General features: G+C 43.0%; 1 protein-coding gene across 2 annotated transcripts in view; it reads right to left on the bottom strand.

Moving 5' to 3' along the window:
- Positions 1–27465, bottom strand: part of DAAM2 (dishevelled associated activator of morphogenesis 2) — a 216448-nt gene that overhangs the window by 9475 nt on the left and 179508 nt on the right. For both annotated transcript variants that reach the window (XM_075146815.1, XM_075146816.1), the window contains 8 exons: positions 20542–20626; positions 18808–18914; positions 18021–18109; positions 17079–17247; positions 15195–15302; positions 13671–13731; positions 8911–9042; positions 541–711 (listed from right to left, as the gene is read on the bottom strand). In XM_075146815.1, the coding sequence (XP_075002916.1) occupies positions 541–711; positions 8911–9042; positions 13671–13731; positions 15195–15302; positions 17079–17247; positions 18021–18109; positions 18808–18914; positions 20542–20626 (922 nt within the window). The remainder of the gene's footprint in view (positions 1–540; positions 712–8910; positions 9043–13670; positions 13732–15194; positions 15303–17078; positions 17248–18020; positions 18110–18807; positions 18915–20541; positions 20627–27465) is intronic.

Below are 27465 nucleotides of genomic sequence, written 5' to 3'. Positions count from 1 at the left end.
GCCAGACGCGGCCTCAGTAATCAAGGCATTAAGGCTGGCCAGAGAGAAATACTGCCAGTGTGGGCTGGAGCAGGTGCCAGGGCATTCGCTGTGTCACCGTGCGCTGTCAGGTGACAGGCAGGCAGCAGATGATGACAGTCTGAGTGGAAGCTGACCAGCTGGCAGGACCGAGGGAGATCCAGCTCCCAGAGCTTTTGCACAGAGCCTGCAGCCCGAAAGCAGGATAGTCTGTCACTGGGCAGGGGCAGCACCATCCTGCAAAGTGCCGGGGCAGAACAGGCAGGGATAGATTTGGTATCTGAATCCAAAAGAGGGTAATTTAGGAGCCAAACAGTATGCCCTTGAGAGGTGACAGGATAGCTAGCAAGAAAAATGTAATCGTTTGTGAAGAGAATGATGACAAAGAGAGGTGGCAGAGAGAAGGACATAAAACAGTGACAGTGACAGGACATGAGCATTGGAATTGGCTCTCTCAACCTTTCTCTCTTGAGATATGAAAAGGCTTTGGAAGGAAACATCTTCTTGTGCCCAGGTCCTCACCATGGCCTCCATGCGTGCCCTGCGCTCCTCTTCTTCCTTTTTCTTCCTCATATTCTCCAGATCTTGCTTGGCCTCTGCAAATGACTGTAAGAAAGTGTCGAAGATGCCAAAAAATTCATCTGGCTGCATCTTGCCCTCGCTCTCTCCAAAATGCTTCAGTGCCTTGGCATACTGTCAAGGGGGCAGAAAACACAAGAGCAATAATTAGGCAGACAGTTTGGTGAAGACAGTGAGGAAAGCTTATGAGTAACCACACATGTAATTCAATACCCTCTGAGCATTCATGCGGCAAGAGCAGAAACTACCCCCTGGCAACAGAAGTGCCTCTCCTTAGGGCAGGTGCCTCTGTCCCTGAAGAAACTGCTCTCTTCAATATCCTTCCGGCAACATGGGGCAAAGGTGCTGGAGAGCACTAGCTGTCCATTTATACAAAAAAACCATGTTCAGTGCCTGAGGGTGATGGAGTAATTTCAGAGGACGACTGTCTGGCCACTTCTCAGCTGCAGCTGTGGGACAGCAGGGGCACAGAGGACAGTGAGCTAGCTGAGGAAACAAGTAGTTTTAGTATATCCTAACTACCAAACAAGTAGTTTTAGCCCATCCTTTCCCCTTCCACCTTCCCCTCAAATCCACTTTTAAAATGGCTGGAGTTAGAGGGTTTTTTTTGCAATAACGTTATAGTCTGTCCTCTCAGGAGCCTCTTGCCATGTCGTCCATCACTCTGGAGTCCTCTGAGTCAGGGTGTTGCCTGGGAGAGAGGCGACTATGGACAGACATGGCATGAAAGAGGGACAAGGAAAGCAGCCAGGGCTCCCGGGCAGACTTAAAAGAGAGTGAATACATCACAAGTGGCTTTTATTTTAAAAGGCAAATGTTGAGGCTGCAGGACACATGTGGAGGCAGCCAACTGGCAGGACTTCAGTCACAGGGCAGTCCTGATTGGGATATGGTAAATTCACAGCAACCCCTGGCTCTTGGACATCAGTCCTGCAGTAGTTGTCCTTGCTCTCTTCCTTGCTCTCTCACGCTCACAAACATGCCTCCGTACTCACCAAAATGCATTCAAATACATGCACATATAGTCTGTCAACAGCATGTGCGCACGTGTCCACTAAGTCCTATGTAAGTACGCATCCAAAAGCTGTATCATTGTCCAACAGGCAGCACCAGCAACACATTCCTGAGGGCACTAGTGCCCTGATGCACATTCCCTGCTTGCACAGGCATTTCCACACCACCACTGAGTGGCAGAGCATCCTTACAGACCTCAATGTTTGCCAAACCAAACCCAGACTCTCCCAGGCTATGGACTGCCTTCAGACTCTCTTGTGCATATATTCAGCTCATACTAACGCAGCCCAGCTTCCTTTTCCTTAGGTAGGTGCTCTTGCAGAATGGAAAAGAGAGTAAGAACAGTTCAGGCTCCAATCCCAAGAACAAAATGGGTTTGGAAGCAGGTCTTATAAACCCCTCTGGCCCTGTACCAGGTAAAGCATAAACAATGTCTCCCAGTCAACTGCAGGGGGGAGAAATCTCCAAGGAAAGCAGCTTCCTTCTGGCACAGCCTGAGACATTCGGCATCTCTCATCCTCTGCTTTCCCTGCCAGGCCCACAAAGCAGTTTGAGGCAATAGCTTCTTTTTTCTTTAAAAAGGCTGTGTTCTCAGCCAGAAACAAACAAAGAAACCCAAAGTATCTGGAAAAAAAAAAACTGTTGGAAGAAATGCAAGTTGCTTTGAGCTACCAAACATGGCAGGAGTTGAAGGAAGCACTACAGCAGAAGATCATGGAGGGACTTCAGGGTATGGAAACAGCAACAGATTACTTCTCTGTTTTAACTCCTTTTCTCTGAAACCTCTGAAGACACATACACACATGTATGCACACCTTCTCCTTCTCCCCCCGCTCTCTGTATATATGTATTTGCTCTGTATATAATGTATGCACAATTTGTTTGAATATTAGGAAAGTGCAGCATTCTCACAGTAATCCACACTGACCAGCACCAGCTCTTCAGCAGAGCGAATATAGGCTGTCAATACCGCAGGGGGAAATAATGCATCTCCATGTGCTATATTTTCTTGGTTTGCTTGCTCCAGCGTGCCAATCAGCCAGAGGAGCAGGAGTGCCAGAGAAAGACTTCAGCACAGGCGTTGCCACTGCTGCTTGAACACATAGAGCACCTAAAGCTCCTTGCTCAGAGATGTGCTACCTGGAATCTCTTCCCACTTAACTTGTGGTTAACTCCTGTGAAAATTGAAAGTAAGGCACAAACTAAGAGCAGTGTCTAGAGCTGCCAGCTAGAAGGAAGGCTTGTCCACCTCCTGTGAAGCCCGAAGTCCAGGGACAGCACACAGGAGATGGCTCTTGTACCTAGTGATGTACCGCCTCCGTCCCCTGCATTCCTCCTGTGCACAGCAAAGGTGAGTGAGGGGGTACACAGGAACCGAGCTGGTTTGAGCCCATGAATGCCCGTACGGGTTTCCTAGTCTTTTAGAGAGGGTGGGGGTTGAAAAGGAGGGGGTCCTTGCCTGGGGCTCTTGGATTCTACATACATGGAAGTCTCCATTAGAGGGTGCAAATGTTCTGCACATGGCCTGTCACCTAACTACCAGCACCAGCTAGTTCTTGTCACACTAGCAGAGGGGCATTTGCCACTGCCTTCCCACTGCCACTCAGGGAAGGAACAGTGTTGCTGTGCTGGAAAGACCCAGCAGCCTGGGAGCCTTCCAGAGACACTCATGAATATAAGGTGTTGTGGTCTCTAAGCAGCAGCAAGGAAGACAAATCCTGAGAACAGCCCGTCTTTGGTGCCCCATAACATGGCTTAGCAGGTCACAATCACTTACTGTAAAGCAGTGAAAGATGAAAAGCAAAAATCTGTGAGCTTGATGTACCAAAATAACAAAAGAGAAGTCTGCAGTTCACTGAAGTAAACATTTTCCTTCTTTCTCTACTCACTCTGGAAAAAAGCTGACTGAGCGGACGAAGGCAAGTCAGGAGATCCAGCCTCCGCTGCCAACTCTGCCCATGATGTGGCTTGGGAACTCATGCTCCCTTCTCTGAGCCTTCCTTTCTCCATTCGTTACAGAACATAAAGTGTTGCCCCACTAATCTGATATAGGAAAAGGCAAAAAATCAGTTGTTCACATCTGTAGGGCACTGTATCAATTCAATGCACTATTGTAAAGAGAGCCACGCTGTCTTTTCACTGTTTAAAACTGCAACAGACCCTTTTGTTTTTATTACTACTTCTATTTCCCTGTAGCTCTGGTTCCGTGATCACATGTGCTTTTTCAAAGCACTGGTGCTGGGATGAGGTGCAGCGAGCTGCTGGAGGCAGCCTCCCCAACCCTGATGTGAAGCTCAGGCTCCTACCTGCCCACAGTAGCTAAAACCACACTGCCTGCCTCGCTCAAGGCATAAGAGGCAGTGTGGCACAGACCGAGGTGCTCTGGACCCCAGCCCTCTCTTCTGCTCTCCACCACAGGATTTGTGTCACCCTGTACAAATCACTTGACTGCTCCATGGACAGATTCCCTGCCAAACAGTACCTGCTCTCGTGCACAATTGTGAAATCTGTAGCTAAGTCCTCATGCATGCAAAAAGCTTCCCAGAATTTTGTGACGTGCTGTAACATCGCAGAACAAGGGCTGAAACTTGCTTATTCCTGAAGTCATTTAGGGACAGATGACATGGGCAAAAGCAAGATGGAAAATGGTGTTTCAGCAGGTTTTCCACTGTAATACAGGATGGTATCTCTTTTTTTCATTAAAAAATTCATTTCCACACCATAAGGGCCCCCAAGCTCCATGATATAACAGGTCCACGAGCTCAGTGCCAGCTCTGCTTCCTCTGCCAAACTTTCCACTGAATTCATCCTCTTGCCAAAGCAAATCGTTTAGACAGTTGTTTATTTTAAAAAGCCATTTTAGCAAGGAGAGGGAAAGCGGGACAGCAGCACACACACTCTCTGCTGTGCTTGCCAATGAAATGTTAAACAGTGGCAGAAGAGCTCTGGAAACGGCAGGAACGGGGCTCTATGAGGAGGAGGAAAAACAGCCATGATAAAAATTTCCTGCTGTCTGTGCTGTCTGCTACTGCGGGAGGAGCCAATGCACAAATGAGTTATACCATGTAGCCATGCAACATGAACTGTCTTCCCCAGAGAAGTAATCTTGCGTTTGCTGTTCTGAAGACTCCAATCCTTTACCGAGGCAGTTCAAATAAATGTCTGTTCTCTTTATGGGACAGATTCAGATCAGTTAATGGAAAGAGCCCGGCCAATTTCAGGCAGGGCTGGGCCCAGCTCTCCTTGCGCTTAAATGCTCTTAAAGGATTCTCCCAGGAATGCGACAGTGACTCTGGCAGCCCCAAAATCAAGATACAGGTGCTATAAACATTTCTGATACGTTAGATGCCAACCTGCCCTGAAGCATCTGCAGTTCTAAGTTACTGTACAATAGCTACGTAATTTATTTACCAAATGGCTGTTTCTGACAGCAGGCTGTGGTGCCTGCTCATGCCCTTTGTAATGCGTCTCGTCTTGACTTCCTCAGTCTCCATCCTGATCCGTTCCTTAGTCATTAGCCCCAGTGGCTGACAGAAAATACGGGTCCCCGCAGATGAATGACTGAAGTGCACAGCCTGTAACTGGCACTTGGACTACAGTATTTCTGTGTGCTTCACAGCATTCTGCCATTAATGACTATTTTCGTAATTGGATTTTGGCTTTTACTGCCTTGCTGTTCTTCAAAAGAGTTACTATATGTGCTAAGCTTGTTAAATGCATGTGCAGAGTCTGAACTCCTTTCTCCATGATGATGAACACCCTGCTTGAGAGGAGCTGTCATAAGGAAGACTGGGCATGGACACTTTTCCTACCCTCCTCATCAGCCTTGCCCAGGCAGTGGCCTCCATTGTGCCTCTATAGAGAGGCTCAAGTTTGATATTCATCACAGACATGGCAATACCTGGCTAAGCAGACTTTGTTCTTCTAGGAAGATCCAAAACATTTTAAAAACAGGTTATGAGCCAAGCACAAAGTAGAACAGTTATGAAGCAGTCTAGCGATCTAAGTTCATACCTGTCAACATTTAAGTATGTTGTAAAGCTTCATATAGGGCAAATGTCACCTTTTTCAAGTAGGAAAATAAAATTCATACCATGGGAGGTCACTGTTTCTCTGCCTGGGCATTTTCATTGCTTCCCCACAGGAAACACAGGGAAAAATTTTCACAGACAAAATTCAACCCCATTCTGTTCTTTCTGATGTAAAAAGGTCAAATTTTCATCTGTTCAAACACGTAAGAACTGGTGAAGGATTCCAGGGCAGAATTTCACTTTCTCCTGCCTCCACCTTCCAGTTTATGGGAAATGGCAGAAAACATTATCCCTTGATCTAATCTATATATTCCCTTATAAAGTGGTATTGAAAGTGAGAAAAACACAAAAAGAACAAGAACCAGCTGTGCTAGGGAGCCTGTTTAAAGAGTCGGTCTAAGTTTTCAATCAGTTCTTAACCAAGCCATCTGTTTACTGCATGAAGATAAGTACAGTTACAAGGCTTCCTCTGCAAACATGGATGCCTGCATCTGACAACCTGGCCCTTTAAATTTAAAATATCACTTCCTCCCCATGGCCACTAACTGTAAATGGTCCTGTTTAAGCAAAAAGGACAAAAAAAGTACTGCATGGGATTGTGAAAAATATCCTCTACAGAGAAGGTCAGCACCACACCTTGGTAATGGATTGTTTCCATAACTTAAAGGAATAAAGAAATGACTTTTGCTAATACTAAAGACATTTAAAAAAAAAAAAACTTCCCATGTTTGAAAAGATAATTTGTATTGTTTTAAATCCCAGCTGAGGAAACATGGCTCTGATTAACTCATGGCAATCAATTAGCCACATCTATATTTAGAAGGATATCCAACTCCAGCTGTTAAAACTAGGGCTTCATTATTATTAATAAATCCGTGAAGCAGACCAATTCTTCCTGGGCTTATTAGGATATTTTTAAAAGTCCTCCCTCTCCCACTACCTTTTTTTTTCAATTTGCTTTGCTTTGAGAAATCAAAAAGGAACAGGATAATCAGATGTTTTGGTCCCTCTCTTCCTTTAATTGGCTAGTTATAGTAGGTTTCCATGGTAAGAAAAAAACTTGTGATTCAACAAACACAGAGAGCCCATTGAGGCTGGAAGATGTTATAGGCTTTGCAAAGCACATCTGGTTTGTTGAAAATTTCCAGCTTTCTTTTTCCTTTTTTTTTCTTTTTTTTTTTTTTCTTTTTTAAGAAAAAAGAGGAAAAAGAGGAAGAAGAGAGGGGAAAAATAATATGAGGCAAACATGAGAAATAGCTCAGCATTGGTAAGGACAGACAGTTCCCTTTTAGGAGTCCAAAAGCAGTTTTTTGCCAGTGGAAGAACCAAAGCCATAGGTTGAGCAGAAGTTGGAATGGCATGTGTTCAAACATAGTAAGGGTGTGTGAGGAGAAGCTAGAGAAACGTTTCCTAAGCATGTTATAGTCATTAAAATAAAACATCTCTTTATGTCGAGTGCTTTATGTTGGCTATGTCTAAAAAAGCGTGCAACAACTTCCAGACATATTGGTCTGTCTGTAGGGAGATTCTCTGGTTATTCTTAAAGCAAAAAAACGGTATTTTTCCTGCAAGTGCCTGATCAAGAAAAGTTGCATTGCTGTGCTGGAAATGTACCTCTTGCTGGTTTTTAACCCTTGTCTGACCTTGTAAAGAATCCGTATTGGCCTTTTGTCCTAGTGTGCCAAAAGAAAGGACCACCACCATCTATAACACTAAACCAAAAGTGGGTACTCTAAGGCAAAGACAGAATGAATTCACTTCCAGAAATGTGCACCTAACTATAATGAAGTCGAAAAATCTACCCAGTCATAAAGCAGAAGCCCCCAAACCATAGAAAATCGAGCTTTTCTCAGTAAACTTAGTGGGGGCACAGACTGTAAAATATTGGTTTTGTGATTATAAAGCCAGTATGGTGTGAACATTAGTATGTTGGAAGCGGATTGAATCTTCTCAAGCAACATGAAAACAATGAAAAAATTAGGCACGTTATCCTCCACAAAATTTCCTTACAAGATTAACAAGTGTCAGACTGCCCAGCTTTGCCTTCAGAGTGCTGCAATAACTGCTGCCCCACTGGCATTTGCCAGGGCAGCTAGCTCTAGCTGACAGCCAGTAGCTCCTGGTGTTTGCAGCTGCAAGTCGGTATTACCAACATTATCTCCACAGCAAGGAAATGCTTTTGAATTACAGAACGACATTACTGCAGAGCGACTGGATGAGTGAGGAGTCTTACTGTTCAGATCCTCAGCCTGTATTTTGCCTATCCTTCAAAATCTAAGGCCTACCAATCCAGCGGCACAGGTTTCATTAATAATGCAATAGGTCCCTTAACGCTACAACGACTGACACCAGCGGTGGAAACAATTCAATCCAAAAGAAATAAGGCATTTGCTACATAAAGCCAAGCATTTTTAACATGCCAGCCAACAAGGGCAGATTTGCCATTACATATCGTTTACTTTAGAACTTGCTCTTCTCTAAACATTTTCATATGCTTATGATCTTTTCATATAAATTCTTCCTCATTCTGATGAGAGACAGAGGGATTAGTGCCAGACTCCAATCATCGGCAAAGAACAAGCACCTTCTTAGTTGTACAAATCTGGTAACAGAGATGCAGACAGTGAAAGGACAAAATGATCACAGCAGCACCTGAAGAGTAACACGCACATGGTGCTGCTGTGTACAAAGGATCCAAGAACATCGGACAAACCATATATGTTTGGGATTTCTATCCTTGCAATGAAATACAAGCAGTAACAGAGAAGCGTAAGTGGAAAAGATCAGGTATTCAGGGTTACCAAACTACCCAGAGATGCACCTTTAAAGGAAAGAAATGAAGCACAAGTGTCCCCAGCTGAATGAGCAGAGTAGGATGAAGTCAGAAGCAGAAGGTAAAAGGTCACTATCACTAACCACCAAAGCACCTCTTTTTGAGAGATTGCTCAAAAAGCAGTCCCTTCAACACCACAGCACAGTGTGGTATCCTGGTACAGACATTGCCATCGCAATTCTATGCTGCACACGGACAATGTTAAGGAAGATTAGCAAGAAGTGGGCAAGAGCATTGAACCTTCTTTTAATCCTAAAATATATTCTGAATGGCTATAGATCAGATTAGGAAAAGTAAGAAACTTCAGCCTAAACCACTTTCAGTGTCTATTATAGTTTTCACTACAGTCCCAGCATCTGAAATTGCTGCTTCCATTTTGATTCAGGCTTTTGACTGAGCCAGTGAAACCCCAAACACCTCAAAAGGTATTCTTACCTTGTCTCTAGCCTCATTGAGAAGGTCTTCTAACTCTGAGAAGCTGAAACTGGCCACAGTGATGAAATCGCTCATGACGGGAACGAACCTGTCCCCTGATTCCCGCATGCGTCTCTTCTGATAATCCAGTTCCTGAAAGAAAAGAAGTAAGAGATATAGACAGGCAAGAGTCAAAGATTCCTCACTGACAAGGAAGGGAGCAGGGAAGCCCACCTGCTTCACTCAGTGCAGAGCATGCTCTGCTCCCACTCCTCATGCATTTATCCAGAGCTGTAACTCAGAAACCACTTTCTCACTAAGTCAAAGGTTTTGCCTTTCCAGCGTGAGAGGGAGGGTTAAGGTGGCATGAAGGAAGGTCTTAGTTACGGTTCCCTTTATCCTCAAACAACCACCACTCCCAAGAAAGCCATCAACATGTTGAATTTCTAAAGCAACTTTAAGCATCAAGTACATGAAATGCTGCGTTTTTTTTTTTCTATGCAAAATGACAAATAATAGAGAACTCAGATTGTGTAGCAAGTGAATTTGAAGTTTTAATAGTGAGGTTCCCGCCATCTTCTCTTCCCATGGTGACTCAAAAGGGAGTGTGTACACTGAGGAAATGTGTACATGTGTGAATAATCTATATAGTTCCTAGCTCTGGATCTCCCCTTTAGTTTTCTGAAAAGCACCAGGTGGGCAGCAAAAAGACATCAAAATTGGTTCTCCCACTGAAGAACAAGCAGAAAGATGTCAGGTGGAACGTTTGCTAGCACCCTGCTAACCAATAAGCATTAGCTTGGATGTCATAAAAGTCACAGAATTATAAATGGGGGCTATCGCGATAAAAAGATCTATGGGGGAAAAAAAGACAAGACAAAGTCATAGGAAACTAAGCTCTATTTGTCCACTACCTACAGAAAGAAAAAAAAAATTGTACGATTCTTTCTTTCTGGCTCAAGTTTTTTAGTTTTAAGCCAAGATTACCCATATTATCTCTTCACTTACTCTATTCACCATGCTTGTGGCACGGAAAGAGCTACAGATCTCCTCAAAATGACTAAGTTGTAGTAAGACTGGCAGTCTCCCATGCCTGTGCTTGGCTTGTGTGCTGTTGACAGTTTCATGGGGACAATGAAATCGTAGTCTGGGCTTCATCTTTATTCTCAGCTGAATAATCAGTGGGAATGATAAAGCCTTACGTTCTCTGTATGGAAAGCAGCATGAAAGAGCAGGTCAAGTTACAATCTGACCCTCTGTTCCCTTTGGAAAAAAATATTTTTGTGCTGGCTGCAACTCCAGCTGCATGCGTGTTTGGTGCTTTCTGTTACTGGTCATCAACATACTGGTTCACAGAGCCAAATGGGTAGATTTATAAGCATCTATACTGACAAACTCCTTGGGATTTGCTCCACAGTGCTGCTGAATGCAAAGAATGACTTTGGCCATCAACAATCTAAATTCAGATGTGATATATCTTCTGGTCTGATGTGAGTTGGAAAGAGAATGTAACCACTACAAGGAAAGACCACAAGGCAGAAAAGGGGCAGGAAAAGCAATGAGCAGGTTGCTAGAGAAAAGTCCACAATAAAGAAGTGCTACTTCCCCTGCTTTATATTACATCTTCTTCTCCACTGGTTTTCCTAACACATCACAAGGGATAGTCCCAGGAGCACTACTCAGTTACATCACTTTGCAATGAATTGTCTCTATGTTACAATCACTTTGAATTGGACCTTACAAGTACAGGAAATGTCACTTCACGTGCTTCTAAGAATTATGCATTTTTTTTTCAGCCACTCTTTCCCATTCTAATTTTTAAGCTAATTTTAGCTGAAAGTTGCTCTACTCCCTCCTCCCCCCGCGTCCCAGCAGGTGAGTATAACAGTTCTGTCATCTTGCTCACTGTTGAAAGCTATGGCATTTGGGGCTGTTATTGGAGAGCAATGTTTTTCAAAGTAAAATTAAGATTAGGTGGTCTGCCCTTTAATTTCAAATTCAGTCCTTCCCTGCAGAATAATTCTTCCAAAATAAAAAAAACCCACACAAGTAACCAGCATGACTATGTAATCAGCCCGAAAGTGATGCCAGAGAATAAGAAACTCCTCTGTATCTTCTAGAAATGGTCTATACTAGTCATAACAGCACAATAGCAGAAGCTAGCACTGCCCCTTGTGGGCTGGGCTGCCGGTTCTCTAGAGAGATGAAATGATTCAACATGGCAGTGGTTTCTCAAGTGGTGGTTATGATCTCCGTGCTGTGTGAGAGAAGGGTTCTACTGACAGAATTCACTTCCTGATTTGGAGAAGACCAAGAACTACTTAGCTGTCTTTCTGGGAGCATCTGACACAAAGGCAGCAGCTGCCTGCATGTCTTGAAAACAAGTATGTCTTATTTTTACAAAGAAGTTGCAAGTCCAGTAAGGCAAAGTGTTAGCAGTACCTTTAAGAACATCTGACTGTGAAACTATTTTTAGCTTTCTATTCTTAAGGGGCCTTGAAGAAACTTCTCAGTCACTGGAGCCAAGGTTGTGGTGAGAACACACTGGAATGGAATCAAGAATCACACCTTCCCCTCCTCCCCCTTCCACCTGACAGTGATCTTCTATTGTTGCTATAGTGCTGCTTTTTACACGCCAGAAAACCACGAATTGAGCAAGCAGACTGGGAGGTGCTGGCAGCCCCAGATGAAAAATACCACGGCTGGGAGAAGACTGAGGAGGGAAGATGGTGATTGAATGGGAAGGAGAGGTTGCCCATGGAACCCATGTATGGGAAAAGAGAAGAAAAATTGGCTGTAAAGGCAAAAGGACAAATAACCCAATCACACAAAGCAAAACAGAAGTAGGCACTCACATTTCAATGGGGGGACTTGTCTGTCCCAGCCAAAACTGGGTCTGTCTTCATGCCATGAACTCCATGTCAGCCTTCCCTTTACAGGTGCTTTTAATTCCCAAACACTGCACTCCATGTATGCAGCAGTATCTCTTCTCATTGCTGCATTCTTCCTTACCCCAACAATCCAGAAATAAGGTTTGGAAAGTTTGTTTTTTCACAGGAGGATCACTGGCTAATTACATGATGAACTGCTGGAGACAAACAGACAGCTTGGGGGCTGCTGACAGGACAAAGATCCCTTCCTCTACCCTCAGAGCCAAACCAAACTTAGGCCAGGTGAAAGGAAAATGAAGTCATCACTGTCTGTCTCATAGGGGATGAGAAGGACTGGAGGGTCCTGTGTTAGTTCCTTGTAGATAGGTAATGCTTGCACAGAAACTACCCAATGCAATTCCCAACAACTGGTCCCTTTGCCAACAGTCCCAGTGCAGAATGCTCCCCATCTGGAATGCTCCTAGCATTAAACTGACATGAATTGAAAAAGACAGGTGAAACATCCTGAAGACAGAGGGACACTGAGAAGTGTGGCTAATAAAACCCTGTTTGAAAGGGCAAAGAACAGCTAAACACAGCAGGGACCTTCTTGAGTTCCAAAGACCTCTGCCTTGTCTCTCAGCACTACCCTTGCCTTATATCCAACAGGCAAGAGATGCCAGCACCAACCTGAACATAGAGGTTGGTTTGTTTCTATACTTGCAGAAAGAGAGAATGATGTTCTTGGGGTCAGAATATGTTTATCTGTGCAGATTGATGGGTGTCGTGCTTTAACCCAGCAGGCAGCTAAACACTACACAGCCGTTCGCTCACTCCAAAACATAGCCCCATACCAGCTACTATGAAGAAAGTTAATTCTATCCCAGCCAAAACCAGCACAATGGGAGACATTAAGGGACAGAGACAATAGAGTGACTTCAGCCTTTAATCTTTACTTTTTCAACTGCTGTGCAAACACTAAGTTGCCGTTCCTCACATCTGCCCTTATGAGAAGTAGGTATTTGTAGCTGCCATTTCACAGAGAAGAGGCAAACACATGGAGTTGTTCAAAGCCACACACATGTCAATGGCATAAGCAAGAGGCAAATATGAGAGTTCCTACCTCCTGCCACCAAAGACGGTGTCTCACTCTGTGCTCTCCTGCCTCAGGAAAGCTGGAGTCTTTCCCCAGGAACAAACCCAACACGTTAACTAAAGGAGGCTTCCAGGTAGGGGAACCATAGCTGACACATGAAGTTGTGACTCCAGGGAGCATTTAGGCCCATCCCTCATCTTTAACTCTTATAATTCAGTACACACAACTGCATCAATGCACCATTTGTACTGTTCTCTGTTGAGACGGAAGGCTCTGCACTACCCAAGTACAAATCGAACACAGGCAACCTAAGTCCAGCTTAAAAGGTTTTCATTAATAACAGGAAAAAATGCCATTGTTGCTTTGCTTGCCAGCTCAGCTCCCTCATCTTTAACTAGTCTATCTTTTCCTTTGCCTTCCCAAGGAGTGCTTAGGGTTGCATATAACAGTGCACTACCTGTTTACTACTACTCCAAGAGCCATGTGAAACACTTGCTCAGCAGCCAGCCATTTCTCAGTAAGAAAGAGAAAGAATTTTATTTCTTCTTTCAGTCCATGCCATTTGTCAAACTGTCCTTTTACTTTCCAGGCTGAGATCAAACAAGCTTTTCATTAGGCTTAAGTCTGCTAAGATCATCAGCAGGAGCTCCACATGAGAAGCTTTTATTTGTTTTTTCTTGGTTAATGCGTTCTGGAACGGAATGGAAAGGAATGGAAAAAGAAAGCCCACTTTCTCTTATCATAAAATATATAGTGCCCCTGATTCTGAGTGAGATATTTTAAGTATGGTGCTTTGGAAACCTTCAGATACTTACAGCTTCAACAGCTTTCAATCCGGTCTTTATGTTGTTGACTTCCTTCTCCAGCTCTACCAGGCTGCACAGGAGACAGACACAGAGCAGATAAAACAAAAAGAGCAGTGTTACACAGGAATACAGGAACTGTGCAGCAGAACAGACCATTGGCCCATCAAGTCTGGTATCCGGCCTCTGGCACCAGCCATGCCAGATGATTAGAAACGAGTGGAAGAGGGTCTGTTAACGCTCTGTGCTGCTTTTTGTATGAGATGTAAGATAAGGCAGAGCCTGCTTGCCTGTGGTCACACTGAAGATCGGGATTTTCCTGGGAAGAAGAGGGGGGTTGCCCTCAGAACATCTGCCCTGTGAGCTGAGCCTGACCCTCCAGCAAGGACCCTATGACACATGGCCAGCTTGCAATAATCAGTTGACACATAAGCAAGGATCCCAGCTTTAGCACATACATTACTGGGGTCTCAGATTATCTCTATATATGATTCTTGAACCTCTTAACTACTAAATCCCATTAGCAGTACATTTACTTGTGATTTTTGTCTTCCTCACAGTCCAAGCATTGTTTTTTCCATCTGCATTTCTACCATATGGTAGTCCTTGCAGGCTTACATTGTAACTGAGCATATAACCCTACTGTTAATGTTAATACATGCTTCCCTAGACACAACTGTTGTACTGAATTTCAGCTCATCATATACAAACGAGTTTTTTTTCTAGGACTTGTATAAAAAAAATAACTTTTCATTTCCAGGTAACTAGTTATTTGTGAGTCAGCAGGCATCTCTTCCAAGTATTTGGTGAGTAGTAGTTTACATCTCAAAAACACCACTAAAGCCTTAATAAATGCCTATAAGTGTGAACCTACATTTATTTTTTACTTGTCTTTCATTAGCTGGAGTAGTTTCCTATCCAAAGAATCATGGCTGGGCAAATAACATGCAAAGGTATTTTTGAGCAGTGCTTTGGAAAGAAAAAAATGCTAGTATTTTGGGGGATGGCTTGTGTATTCATTTTCCACAAACATCTACAGAAATGGAAAAAAAAAAAATCATTGAAATTTGTGCAGAAAGTATGATGCTTTCCACATTTCTGTGCAAGACTGTTTTGTGCAAAAGTTTGAACAACCTTCCTGAAAAGGGCTTACTATAGCTTCTGTGCACTGACTCTGCCTTAGAAACAAACCTTCAATTATCTATAAAAAATAGCACGCGACTTAGATGAACAACCATAGAATATGATTAGCGAATTACAAACAACAACCAGTCTAGTTACAATGTCTGATTCAGAAATAAAGTAGATATAGGCATATCTGAGTAAAGCTGTCAATTTAATTATCTACAAATGTGTTTGGACCAAAATTTTCTGTTGATACACATCTGAATAACATCAAGGACGTGAGCAAAGGCATTTCAGCTGTAAGGCTGGCCATGAGTTTAGAAGACGCAAATGAAAAAACTGAGGATCATTAAGTTAACAGAAATCACTGGGAACTCCAGCTCTGGGAGCAAGCAATAGCACTGGACTTACTTGACTTTTGCTGCTTCTGGAAGATGCTGCAACTCAGACTGAATATCTAGGATATCTGGATAATTCTTTTCAAAGATCATAATTAAGTAGTGCAACAGTGTAATGTTCCTAAAAAAAAAAAAAACACAAACAAAAGAGGGGAGAAATGAGAAGGAAGATGGTGGTGAGAAGGAGAAGGATGGTGGGAGGATTGTGACAAATCAGTGAAAAATATTTGGGTAGGAAATGTGCTAGAATGAACAAAACAAACAATATATCAGCAGTTAGCAGCTCTGTTATCGAAAGAAAAGTATCACAGACTGAAATGAATTAGCCCTTTATGAACCATCCTTCCTAAAAATCTCAAGCAATATATTGTGCCTTGATTTATTCTGGAAGCACCAGCATGCTTCCATCCATCTGTGTAGATGGTGTAACAGAAAAGAAAATTGTGTAACACAGTATACTATTTGTCCCCAGATACTTCAGAGAATAAACAACTAATAGTACCAAAGTGACATTAACTTGTAAAAGAGAAGTGAGTTGTTCTCAGAGGCAATGTAGAAAAAACCTAAGAGTTAACTAAGAAGAGGAAAAGGTTCTTGAAGATTGAAGAAGCTGTAAAGAAAACTCCTACAGTAATGAAACAGCTATACTTGTGAATAGTGGTCAGGCTCACTACTACAAAAGCAATGGCAGCTCAAGTAGAAGTGGATAGAAATGAGATGTGTGAGAGATGCAGAAGACGGTTTAAGAAAATTTTGTAAAGTAAATGATGAATTTTGCATCAGTGAATTTTGCATGTAGAGAGAACAGCCAGCCATAACAGTTACTTGAGGTGGGTGTTATGTCGTTAACTGACAGGCAAGACAGCAGATGGCCACTGCTTCACACAGGCTAGAGCCTGGAAGCTGAGAACAGAATCTGCACAGGACATTTAGTATATGGAAAATCAAGCCAAGCTACATTAAGGCAAAAAAATGTTCAACACTAGCTACGCAAGTGTTAGCCTTGGAATACGGTAAGGACATCATGGTAGTCAAAACAGAACTCTGTTAGTTCAAACTCTATTAGTAGGGATGAATTTCCTCCGGCTTCTTACTGCCATTATTCATCCTGTCACAGCCTGAAGTCATTTCACCACAACTATGGTCTCAGCAGGTCTCACAAGTCAAGGAAGGTGCAAATTAGTAAGAACCAGGATAGGAGATCTTCAAGGAAAACCTTAGTGCTGCTGGAGCCCAGAAGTGGTATTCTCTCCCCAGTCACAGCTGATTAATTTCCAGAACCAGCATGGGGATGTGGGGCAAAACATGGGGTAGCTCTATACAGACCTGCAGCCCATGTCCATAAATAGGACGCTCCACGTTTCAAAACCAGCTATTTTCCTTAACTGCTCTAGATACACCCAGGCTCAATCTCTCTGAGCTATGCCTTGTGGTTCCATTACTGGTGTAGGTAGAGAGCCAGTTTATGACAGTCCTGCATCAGAAACATATGCCATGTTTCATAGGAGACATAAAACTGTGGTCAGAGTTTTTTGTGTTTTCTTTTTTGCAAAACCATGGCCATAAAACTTTGGTATAAAGGGCAAATTCCATAGAAATCCTCCTCCCTCCCAAACTTATTTCAGTTATTTGTGAACTACTACATTTTGTCATCTTTGCATAGTGTTGCAGAAACACAATCCAACAACAGATGTGCATTATCCAAAGAAAGAGCAGAATTTGAGTGCTGGTCTTAACTGCTGCAGGATATTTTAGAGTGAAAAGCACTACTTAAATGCCAAATAAGGCATTATTTTAAATGGTCTACAGAGCTAAAAACAAACAAAAAACACTTTCATTACTATGATAAGAGATGCAGCAGGACGGTAACTAACTCATTTATGGCCTTCTAGCCTACCTGTCTATGCTGGATTTGGTGTCTGCAATTTTGTTCAGGCTGGAGACTTTGAAGCCATATGCACTTCCCCTTTGGCCCTTGTTCATATAATTCCCAAAGGCCAGAACTACTTCCAGGAGTTGCCTCAAACGCTTGCTTCGGATGAGTTCTTTGGATGCCAGAAGAATGGCTTGAAAAGAGAAAAAAAATGAACAGGTTATTGTACAGTGGCTATTTTTAACATGCTTGGGCCCATAATTTGAAGTACCCTAAAATGCCCATCTGACTATTGCCCAGCAAATGCTGCAACACAGTCTGTGTGTGTACTGTCCTTCCTGCACCCACATGCCCAGAACCAGGACAACTGGAAGGAAGGTGCACTACATCTCGCCTGTAGGATGCTCTTCTGAACGCAGAAGCAAGGCTGTTCTCCTGGACCTCACACTCTAAAAACATAGCCAGCGAGAACAGGGGGAAGGCTCGAGCTTATCTGAAAATGCAGAGTAGAATACATTCACCTCTTCTCTGCAATAACCATGGATGTGGCCCAGAAGCCATACACCCCCCTCCTTGTAAGTTACACGTTCCCAGAATACCTCCGTCCTGAGGCATCTATTCTAACTGCCCCATGGAGAGGGAAGGTGCAAGGACTTGGGGGTGAGAAGGGAAGGCTGACCTGCACAGAAAGGCCATAAAAGCTTTTGGCAGCTCAAGCAGAGCCTGATAGCAGACTGTCACATCTGTCAGGGCATATTTACAGTGTAACGACCATGAAACTGACTTTATTAAGTCAATGGGTCCAAGAAGAGTGTCAGACAGAATTAATTTCTTAGCACATGATATGCTGTGGACTTACTGGCTCTACAACCATAGCAGGCATGTAACAGCACCTCCTTTGAAGACAAGCCTCCCTTGACCTTCCCCACCTCTTTACCCAACTCTTAGCAAAAGGTTTAATCATACCTTCCACTTTTGGCTTTGCTTCTGCCAGCCTCTCTGGAAACTTCTTCTTAAAGAATAATGCTTGCAGCCGCTGCTGATAGTGGTCAATCCTGCATGAAGGGTAGAGGAAAGCTAACACTGAACTGGAACTGTATTTTGAAGCCCGGGGTCAGTATGCTGCCTACATAATTTAATGGTTGGATGTTGAGTCCCACAAAGCCTATGCATGGGATTACGGACATAGTTCAGAGATCTAACACAGTAGGAGGACCTCAAGGCATGTTTTGGTCACAACTGAAAAGGAGCTGGAAGAATTGCCATTACTCTCAAAATATGAGAGTCGTAGGAGATGCCAACTGCATCTCAATTAGCAGAACAAAATGTTAATCCTGATTGGGGGTGTAGCAAAGTTGGAATAAGAAAGAAGGTCAGAGGATGAGGGGATGGAATAGCTGAATGGAAAAAGGGATCTATATGAAATCCTGACCCCTGGCTACACTACATCTGATAGTTGGATCTGAATTCCTTTTTGTGTGAACAAGTTTAGACAGAGGAGGCGGATTTCTGCTTGTCATCAGGGGACTGGTCCTTAAATGACAGCACGGAGAGTGCTTATCATCAATAAAAAGTTTGTGTAATGAACTGAAACATTTGTAACATTTGTGGGCTTCTGGCAAATGCAGGGTATAATGCTGGCCCACAATCTCTTGCACATTCCCCCTCAGTGCCAGATGATCCATTTTCAATAACAATTGCAGCTGCTTCCATGAAGCCCTCCGTGCACTTTCCCATAATGTATCAAACAGACCTGCTCATTTCAAAGAGGAAACGATCCGCCCGGGCCATGCGCTCAATTTCGTGTTTATGCTCCTCCAACAGGTCGGTATCGCTCTTTTCAGGAACGAACTTCAGCAGCTAGAGTGACAGACACAAACCAAACACCGAGATGAGAGATCCCGGGAAAAGGAGAGAGGGACGGAGAGGCACAAACAAACCCTGATGGAGAGAGAGAGGACCCTCAGATTTCTTTGCTATCGTGGGGAAGCATTACGTTGACTCAACCGTAAGACCGTAACTTCAAAAAAGTGCAGCTGTGGCTACAAAACTGACCTTTTTCAAACCTTTGCTTGCTGTTCTGTCTTTATCCCTCACTGACCCCATTAGATTGATTTTTAATTCCAAGGGGGAATTTCCCATTTCTAAATCCTAAAGGCCAAGTGCTCCTGCAACTTACTCAAGGGGAAGTACAGAGGGAACTTTGATTCCCACAGCATTTCTTGGAGGTTAGATTGGTGCAAACAGGAGCAGGATGTGTCCCACTCAGTGTGAAGTACCCATCGTGCCTATTCTAGACTACACACAAAGCCTCATCTATCTCTCTCTTGGGTCTGCCCCACTCTGCTGAAACAATAAACAATAACTAAGCGACTGGATGGATACGTGTCTGACACTGGCTGCTATTCATATGCTGACCTTAAAGCTCATACTTTGATGGATTTTTGACATATCTGGTGGTAGTTGTGCTTTAGTATGGTGATAAATATTGCCATGCACACAGCCTCAGCGCACACCCACAAAAACTGCTCACAAGGCATATCAAGCACTTTGCTTTTTACCACTTTTTAATATTTTATCCCACTCCCCAAAAATGCGATATTCAAAGGTATGGAGCATCAGAAGCTTGCAGTGACTTCTAGAGCTGCTGTGAGCATTCAGATAACATGACAAGTAGGCTATAAATTTCCAAAATGGAAAAGCTTTTTGTACACGATTAAATACTGTGACTGCACACAAAGAAGGAATCACATTTGTCAGGCAGTTCAGAATTATAACATTTTGCACACTCCTAAGGAACTTTATCATATGCATCTTTGGTCAAAGCATCATCTTTCACCCTCTATAAGTGGGGGAAATTGGGCAATAGCGGTTTAATTGTTTTGGTTCTTTTTTTCCCCCACAAGCTATGCAGTGAACCAAATACAGGGGACAAAAGTCCCTGACTCCTTTTCTAACCATTTGAGTTAGAATGCAAAATCCCTTCTAGTATAACGATTGACCTACATGGTCTGGTTCATGGCATTTGCCAATGGAAAAGCTGCAGGCAGAGAAGGCAGATTAACAAAAAGGAAATGAAAGGAAACAGAAAAGGAAAGGCGAAAGGGGAAAGGGGAGAACAGCAACAACAAACCATAATCAGCAGTATAGGGAAGAGGTGGGAAAAATTATGGGAAAGTCACAGGTGAGAAGAGAGGACATGAAAGGAAACCTCATGCCAACTGTAATCATGCATATTTTGCATCAAGAAGAGAAAACTCTTATGAAATCAACCTGATATAAATAGTTACATGAGGGAGGTATATTTGACAACATTGGAAAAAATACTTTTCTCATGCTCCCATGTGCAGCTCCACTGACATGATAGGGCCAAGTTCAAATCTGCAGACATACCAGCAGAGCCAGTACATATATCCACTTACTTCAGGTGAAAAAAAGGCAGTGAAGGACTTAAGAATAAGATATATCTGACTGTAATCTTTCTCACCTGCTCAAGCATATCTTTCGCTAGGTCCTCTTGTTCATCCATCTTCAAGATTGCTTGTCTGATTTCCTCATTAGACAGCTTCAGCCTTTCAACAGGATCAACATTGTACCATTAGCGCAAAGCTTAAGTGACTCTGACAATTCAGAAAGTAGGAAGCCTGAAAAGCTGCTCTAAAAAGGCACAAAAGAACCATGGGAAGCTCCACTATGAAGCTGCTATTCTAGAGCATTCAGTAAGATAAATGAATCAGTTCCAAAGGCAGAGATTTTCTAGATCGTATATTTTTATCCTCTTCAGCTAATCAAACACACATCAAAAATTAGATGGTGATTAAGAACAGTCAGAACCTCATAAATCAAAAGTGCTTCCAACTTCCCGCATATCAAATACCTCCCTCATCAAGTTCTTTTGCTATACTAAAACCCCTCAAAACCATGTGACATGTAAGTGACTGTGAGCCCATGTTATATTTCTGCTTGTGCATATTAAAGGATCTCCCAGAGTAACAAGCAATAGGACTGATCTTTCCCTTACAGATCTGAGAAAAGGGTTTCTTGTAAGAAGACTGGTTGTGCTAGGTAAGTTCACTCTGTCAGCAGTCACAGCTCAAGAAAGAACTGACAGCATTTATGTATCCATGTTTCATATCCAATATGAAAAAAGCTCTGAAAACAAGAGCTTATTAATATTATCTGAGGTATTAAAATTACACTCTCCTTCCTCCCTACTCCTGTTCATCTGTGTGCAATGAGTAGGGATCATCAGTTACAACAAAACACAGAATCAATAAAAAAAACCTCAAGGTCTCCACTTGAAATCCAGGGCAGACCAGAAGCAGTCAAAATTGGTGATTATTGAGAGGTTGTTTGATAGATTACATGAAATGAACTTGGTGGCTCTCAGCGCAGATGTCAATGAACAAATGTGCAAGTGACAAATTCTACCCCATCATCCCCAACCCATGACACCCTCATCAGTCATTTCAGGAGAGTAGGGGAGGACCAAATGACCCATAAAGGAAAGGCTACCCACGAGAAAATCTCAATTTGGGGACTGATAGCAGGAAAGTGTGAAAAGAAGTACTTGAGGAATGAATTCTGCAGCCTCCATGGACCTTCTACAATCAATATAATTAATTAACAGCAGGAAGAGAAAATGCAAATATAAATAAGAGACAGGCTGATGCATGAGGCAGAATGTTTTTGTGTTCAGTGCTAAGAAATTCCATGTTGAAATTTCACATTGCTATTGCCATTTGGATAGAATCATATTTTTGGAACTATGTAAAAGCAAAAGAAAGAGCTTTATTTTTGCAGACAGGAAATATTACTAAATCTAAGAAACTTAAAACATTTTAATATTGCCCAATATAACCAACAGCTGGAAATTAAAATACAAATCAGCAGACATTCAAAAGCTTTTAAATATTACACCTCTGAACTAATTGCTCTCGCTCTGTTCCTAGCTTGTCACTGTGTCTGCTTTTGACAAGGAGGGCAAACTGATACCAGCCAAGTAAGATAAGGCTACTGAATTTCCAGAAAAGCTACATAATTAGGCCATGCTTGGATGAGATAGAAGGATTAGAAGTTTTGCAATGAAGAGGCTGGAAGCTTTTTATTTTAGGTCATCAGTTTGACTCAGGATCAAAACAACAAACCTCAGTACATGGGCTTCTGCATAAAGCTCTACAGCCTCAGTCAGAAAACTGAAGGGTTTCTTTTGGCTTTAAAAATCATGAATTGTAAAGTCCATGGTTGTGTGACCCTGAACTGATCAAACCCTGTGACCACATGAGGGCTGAGCAGCATATTGGTGGGTGTGGGTATGGCTCCTAGCAGACGCATATATATAATGCCCAGAGAATTTGGTGCCTGCAGCTTTTGAAGTGTCACATTTTGTTGGTTGTTTTTCCTTTAGAAAGCACCTTTACATTTTCTAGAATCTGGAGTCCGCAGATCAGCTGTGTCTTGTGACACAGGCACTCAGTCTGTCAGAGGGGATGCAACAAGCCAACCCATGAACACCAGGGTGGATTTTTTTTTGTTGCTACTTTCACTGAAGATAAAAAGAATGAGAGCGAGTTCCCTAGTTTTTTCCATGCAAATAACTCGAGCAACTACTACACCGACCACCCCATTACACAGTGCATGTCCTTCTGTGTGTGTTTGGGGATGCAGTAAATAGGACCAAACAGACAGGTTTGAGGTACGTCAACACAACAGAAGGTGTAGCGCATATTATTGCTGATCTTGCTGTTCTGTCCAGGAGCCTGAGGACTTCAGACTCCAAGCTTCTCTGCTTGCTGCCATTCATCAGCACTAAATACACTTGAAAACATCTTCTGTTCAAAAATAATTGAGAGCCCCAAGGACAGACACTTATACAAACACTTTGATTTCTTGGATGATTCTGTGCCGTGCCATCAGCAGAAAAACATCTGGTTTGAATGGTTTAGTCCACAGTAGAGAGAAGCAGAAAGCTTGCCAGCCCCCTGCCGAGAAGCAGTTTAATTTAGTCACTTACAGGCCTGTAACAAGGTCACAGTGCCTGCAGGTGTGCATCCTAGATAATTACCAATCCAATTACAGAAGGGTTTACAACAAAACAATCTTACTCTTCCAAAGTGGACTTGTTCCTCTTCTGGGGCAGGACACATTTCAAGAGCTGTAAGCATCAACAGCACAAAACAGGGATCTTCCCACTTAAAAACTGGCTGAATAACTGGCCAAGGAATTGTTAATCAAGTGATTCTTCTTGTATTTTCAAAACTCATGCCCAGCCATGCAGTAGATCTTAAAGATGGCCAGCAGTAATGTGAAACAGATGTGCTGCTTTTAAACAGAAACAGGTGAACTGATTAAAGAGGAACCTAAAGCAGATGCGTAAAATCTTTCCATTTAGAACTGAATAGAGGCATCCCTCAGAGCCTAAAACTCATATAGGACAGACAGCAAATTAAAGTGGAATTACGGCCCAAAAATTTACACTATAGAAATTACATTTCAGTATCTATTGGAAAGTCTGCAATGACTTTCTTACAAGCTTTGCAGATCCAGGCACTCTTCCTCCAGCTGCTGGAGACAACTCAATTCAGAACAGCATACAATTCAAGCTGTATTCTCTCTGCCTTACGCTTCACCAAATCATGGATGCTGGCATCAGAACTCAGGAAGTAAATGTGACCAGAAGAAAATACAGTGCCCCTTTCCTCAGCTGCAGCACATTCATTCATAGCACAGATATTGACTGGTTTTTTTCAACAGCAGCCTGACACTGGTCAGATGAGGAAGGAAAAGGACCTTTACTGAGAATACTCCCTCCTTCTTCCCTCACCCATACATCTGGTGGCAGCATATGGAAGTCCAACTGCTTGAGTCATCTTCAAGCAATGTTAAAGCTCAACAAGTACCAAATAACTTCTGATATGGTACTTAGCCTGCCTCCCTCTATCCCCTCTGGCTTCATAAATAATCTCTATTGACTCTGCAGAGTAATTCATCACTAATCTCCCCAGGACACCTCGGCTGATTTAACACCAGCTTCACTTGCAGACATCAAGTGGTTTATTGTTTCGTCCTCTCGGAGAAAGCCAGCAGCCTGACTCTGAACATGCCTGGGAGACATGTTGCAGTTTTACATCAACTTCCCTTACAGACATCCAGTGCTTGCTCATTTTTCCTCCTTAAATATACCCATTGATTTAACTCACAGTAACCTCCCCCCTTCATTCCTCCCTCCCATGGATCAAAGCAGAATACTTGTCACTCATTAACCATGTCCCCCTCAGAGGAAAAAGTGAGTTACTTCATGGGCTCGTTCCTTGGATCTTGCTTCGCTTTTGAGAAAGAAGCATGCTTGCCTACTACCAGAGAATCCGGAGTTTCATTGCAGCTACATTAAGCTCCCATACCACAGGGATCACATTCCCACTCTTCCTTTTACCTTGCAGAAGGGGACTAATTATCATGTATTAAGGCCACTTCTACTTCAAACTGAACTGAACCACAGTGCTTGCAAAAGATGCCAGCAGTAGCAGCTGTGATAGTGAGAGGCACTGACACATAGCTGCATCCTAAGGCAGTTTGTATAGCTCACCCAAATCTTAGCTTTTACTGACTGCAGACTTCTCCATCTCCACAACTCGTTTCACGCAGGCTACTAGTCAGTTCACTCCCGAACTTTGTGACTGGGACATAAGCTTTCTCTAACTCCTGAGCTCTCCTAAGCTCTGTAAGGTTCTGTACAACTGCCAAGCTGCAGGCTGTTAAATAGCTACGTTTTGGGAATACTCATTGTCACTACCCCATAAAGGCAGGAAAAGGAGATGTCTCCCTGCTTTCAGAAGCAGCATTCAGGAGTCAGGCTGGTCTAACTGCACATTCACCCAGAAGACAGAAAGATGCAGGCACTCTTTTCACGTTCTCTTATCCCACAGCTGCCAACTCATCTCCTCTTAACCTTTTGGAGGCAACAGTCCGGACACTTTATCAGGTACATCTCACACCATTATATCAACATGTTGGGAAAAAATCCACCAGTGCCTTTTCAGCACTTCACTGTGAAAGTATTCGGCCAAGTGCATAAAGAAACAGGCTTTTCTCTTCCTCCTTCAGTGAAAGCTCACAGGTGATCAAGCTACTTTGCATCCACATACTCTCAATTTCCTACCAAGAAGGATCTGGGGATGGCCGCCTTTCTGAGCCAAGCAGAGCAAAGCAGGGCCAAACCTGGGAATCCCCAAATTACAGTGACATATTGGTGAGGCAGTGGTTCATCTTTTATCACAACCCTACCTACTGGTTCCTACTTGTGATCTAAGACAGGATGGCACCGACTGACGTGTTCAGTTTAACCTTGGGGTTTATCATACTCAGAATAGCAGGTAAAATCATTTAATGTGGACTTTAACTTAAAAACAGAAAATCTCTCCAGGAACCCAGGAGGCACTGTTTATTGTCTAGTGTTTTTCAAGACAGCACACTGAGGCACTGAACTGCTGAGTCCGATGAGCTGTTTCTGCATCAAGATATGATCTGTACCCCAAAATATCATACTGCTTGGAATCTACCTTGAAGTAAGGGTGAACACTGTATTGTCACATGGCAGAAAGGCACAGGGGGACTGGGGGCACAGCAGAAGCAGTACATGGAGACTGACATTGGCTGAATAGCTTGTCCTCTTAATGTCTGATCTGAAAGGGTTTAGAAGCACTGAGGAGGCACATCTATGTGAGAGAAATACTCGGTCTCTCTAGTATTCTGGCTGGAAACGCTGCACATGTCCCTTTTCTTCTCCCTTATTGATAGATGTTTGAATCAGCAATCGTGAAAGCCACAAACATTTGGTAAAGCTGCTTGCTAGTATCTATCTACTATCATATTCACATTTAAAAACTATTTTTATGTATTTAGATTCTGCCTTCTGCTACTACTGGTTTTATGACATTTTGCTAGCACTCCTACTGTTTCCAGCCTCTTGAGAGGGTTACTGCTGACTAGCTGGGCCACAGGAATAACAAACACATCTCAGAACAACACCGATATAATGATTTTGCTGGAATTCATGCAAAATAACTTGCACAAAAAAGTTCCATAAGTATACATTCAGCTGCCTTCTGAGCAACGTGTATTATAGAACTGGACCTCTCCAGAGCATTTCACAGAGCAAGACAGCAAGAGAGACATGTCTTAGGCATGTTCTGCAAGGACCATTTAATGTTTTGCAAGAACATTTAAAGATATGGTACAACAAAAACACTAGAGCAGCAAAAATACTACCTGTTACTTAAGTAATGGAGACAGGGAGAAGCCATACTGCTGAGAGAGGTCAGAGAAATTTCCAGCTGCTAGGTGAAAGCAGGGAAACACAGGGATCTGGGATGACTCTTCCAGACCACACAAGTCTGACAGTAAATTTCCAGCCTGGTAGAAACTGAAGACATCAGGAAATTCATGAGGGATAGCAGATTTCCAGTGTGACAGAAATAACTGTATGTTGGAAACACCATAAAGAAAGGCAGATTTGAAGCTGGTGGGTGCCCGGACTTACCACAGACAGATGGTTCCATGTCCTGGTTAAATTATGGCCTACTGGAAATACTGTGAGATAAACTGATCTTGCACCTATTCAAACTTTTACAGTTGGCCTATGGGACAGAGCTTCGTTCTGGATCCATCAGACTCCATTAAACAAGGGCAATTACATCCTTCCACTGCAGGAAAACTGAAAGATGCTGCTATCAAGTAGTTGAAACAGAGCTTTTTTTATGAAAAGAGAGATAAGAATGGGGAGGAAGGCTTATGAATCTGTTAACTGTCAGCAACAATCAGCTAGCAATTCAATTTTCATCTCTTTTCAGTCTACCATGCTCCAGTTTCTCTGCAAAAGAAAGCAAGAGACATCTATTTCTCACTCTAGCTAGGTTTTGGCTTGTTGGACCATATGAAATATGAGCTCTGCCTGACCCCTTCTAACACAGTGTTAGTAAAACAAAAACATTTGAGTAGTGGAGGGAAAGAAAACCCAACCCATGCAGCTATTCTACTTTAAAGGACACGACAGTTTAGTGTAAACAAAGGGGGAATAAACTACAGGGATATATGCACAGTAAGATTCAATTGGAAACAGCTGTTGGCAGATACTGTGGCAACCTGAAAGCTGAGGCTGCAGCTCAGAGTTGCACAAACTCTCTTTGTCACCAATTTTAAATCCCCTCTCATTGCACGTGTGCGCACACCCACATGCACACACGTGTAAGGTGCGCTGCAGGAGCAGCAAGGGCATGGCAGCAGCCAGGGATGATTTGGCTGGGAGTGTCTCTCCTTCAGGGTTTAACCTGAGGAGGAAAAGTCGGGTAATGAAAAAAACTGCAAAGGGGTCATAAAACCCTTTCAATTATTGTCTGCAGCCAATCCTCCCAAT

Source organism: Calonectris borealis, chromosome 3 (genome assembly GCF_964195595.1).
Source record: "Calonectris borealis chromosome 3, bCalBor7.hap1.2, whole genome shotgun sequence".
In the NCBI taxonomy this organism is placed as follows: Eukaryota; Metazoa; Chordata; class Aves; order Procellariiformes; family Procellariidae; genus Calonectris; species Calonectris borealis.
Note: the sequence above shows the minus strand (reverse complement) of the source record. Positions and strands in the feature narration are given on the sequence as shown.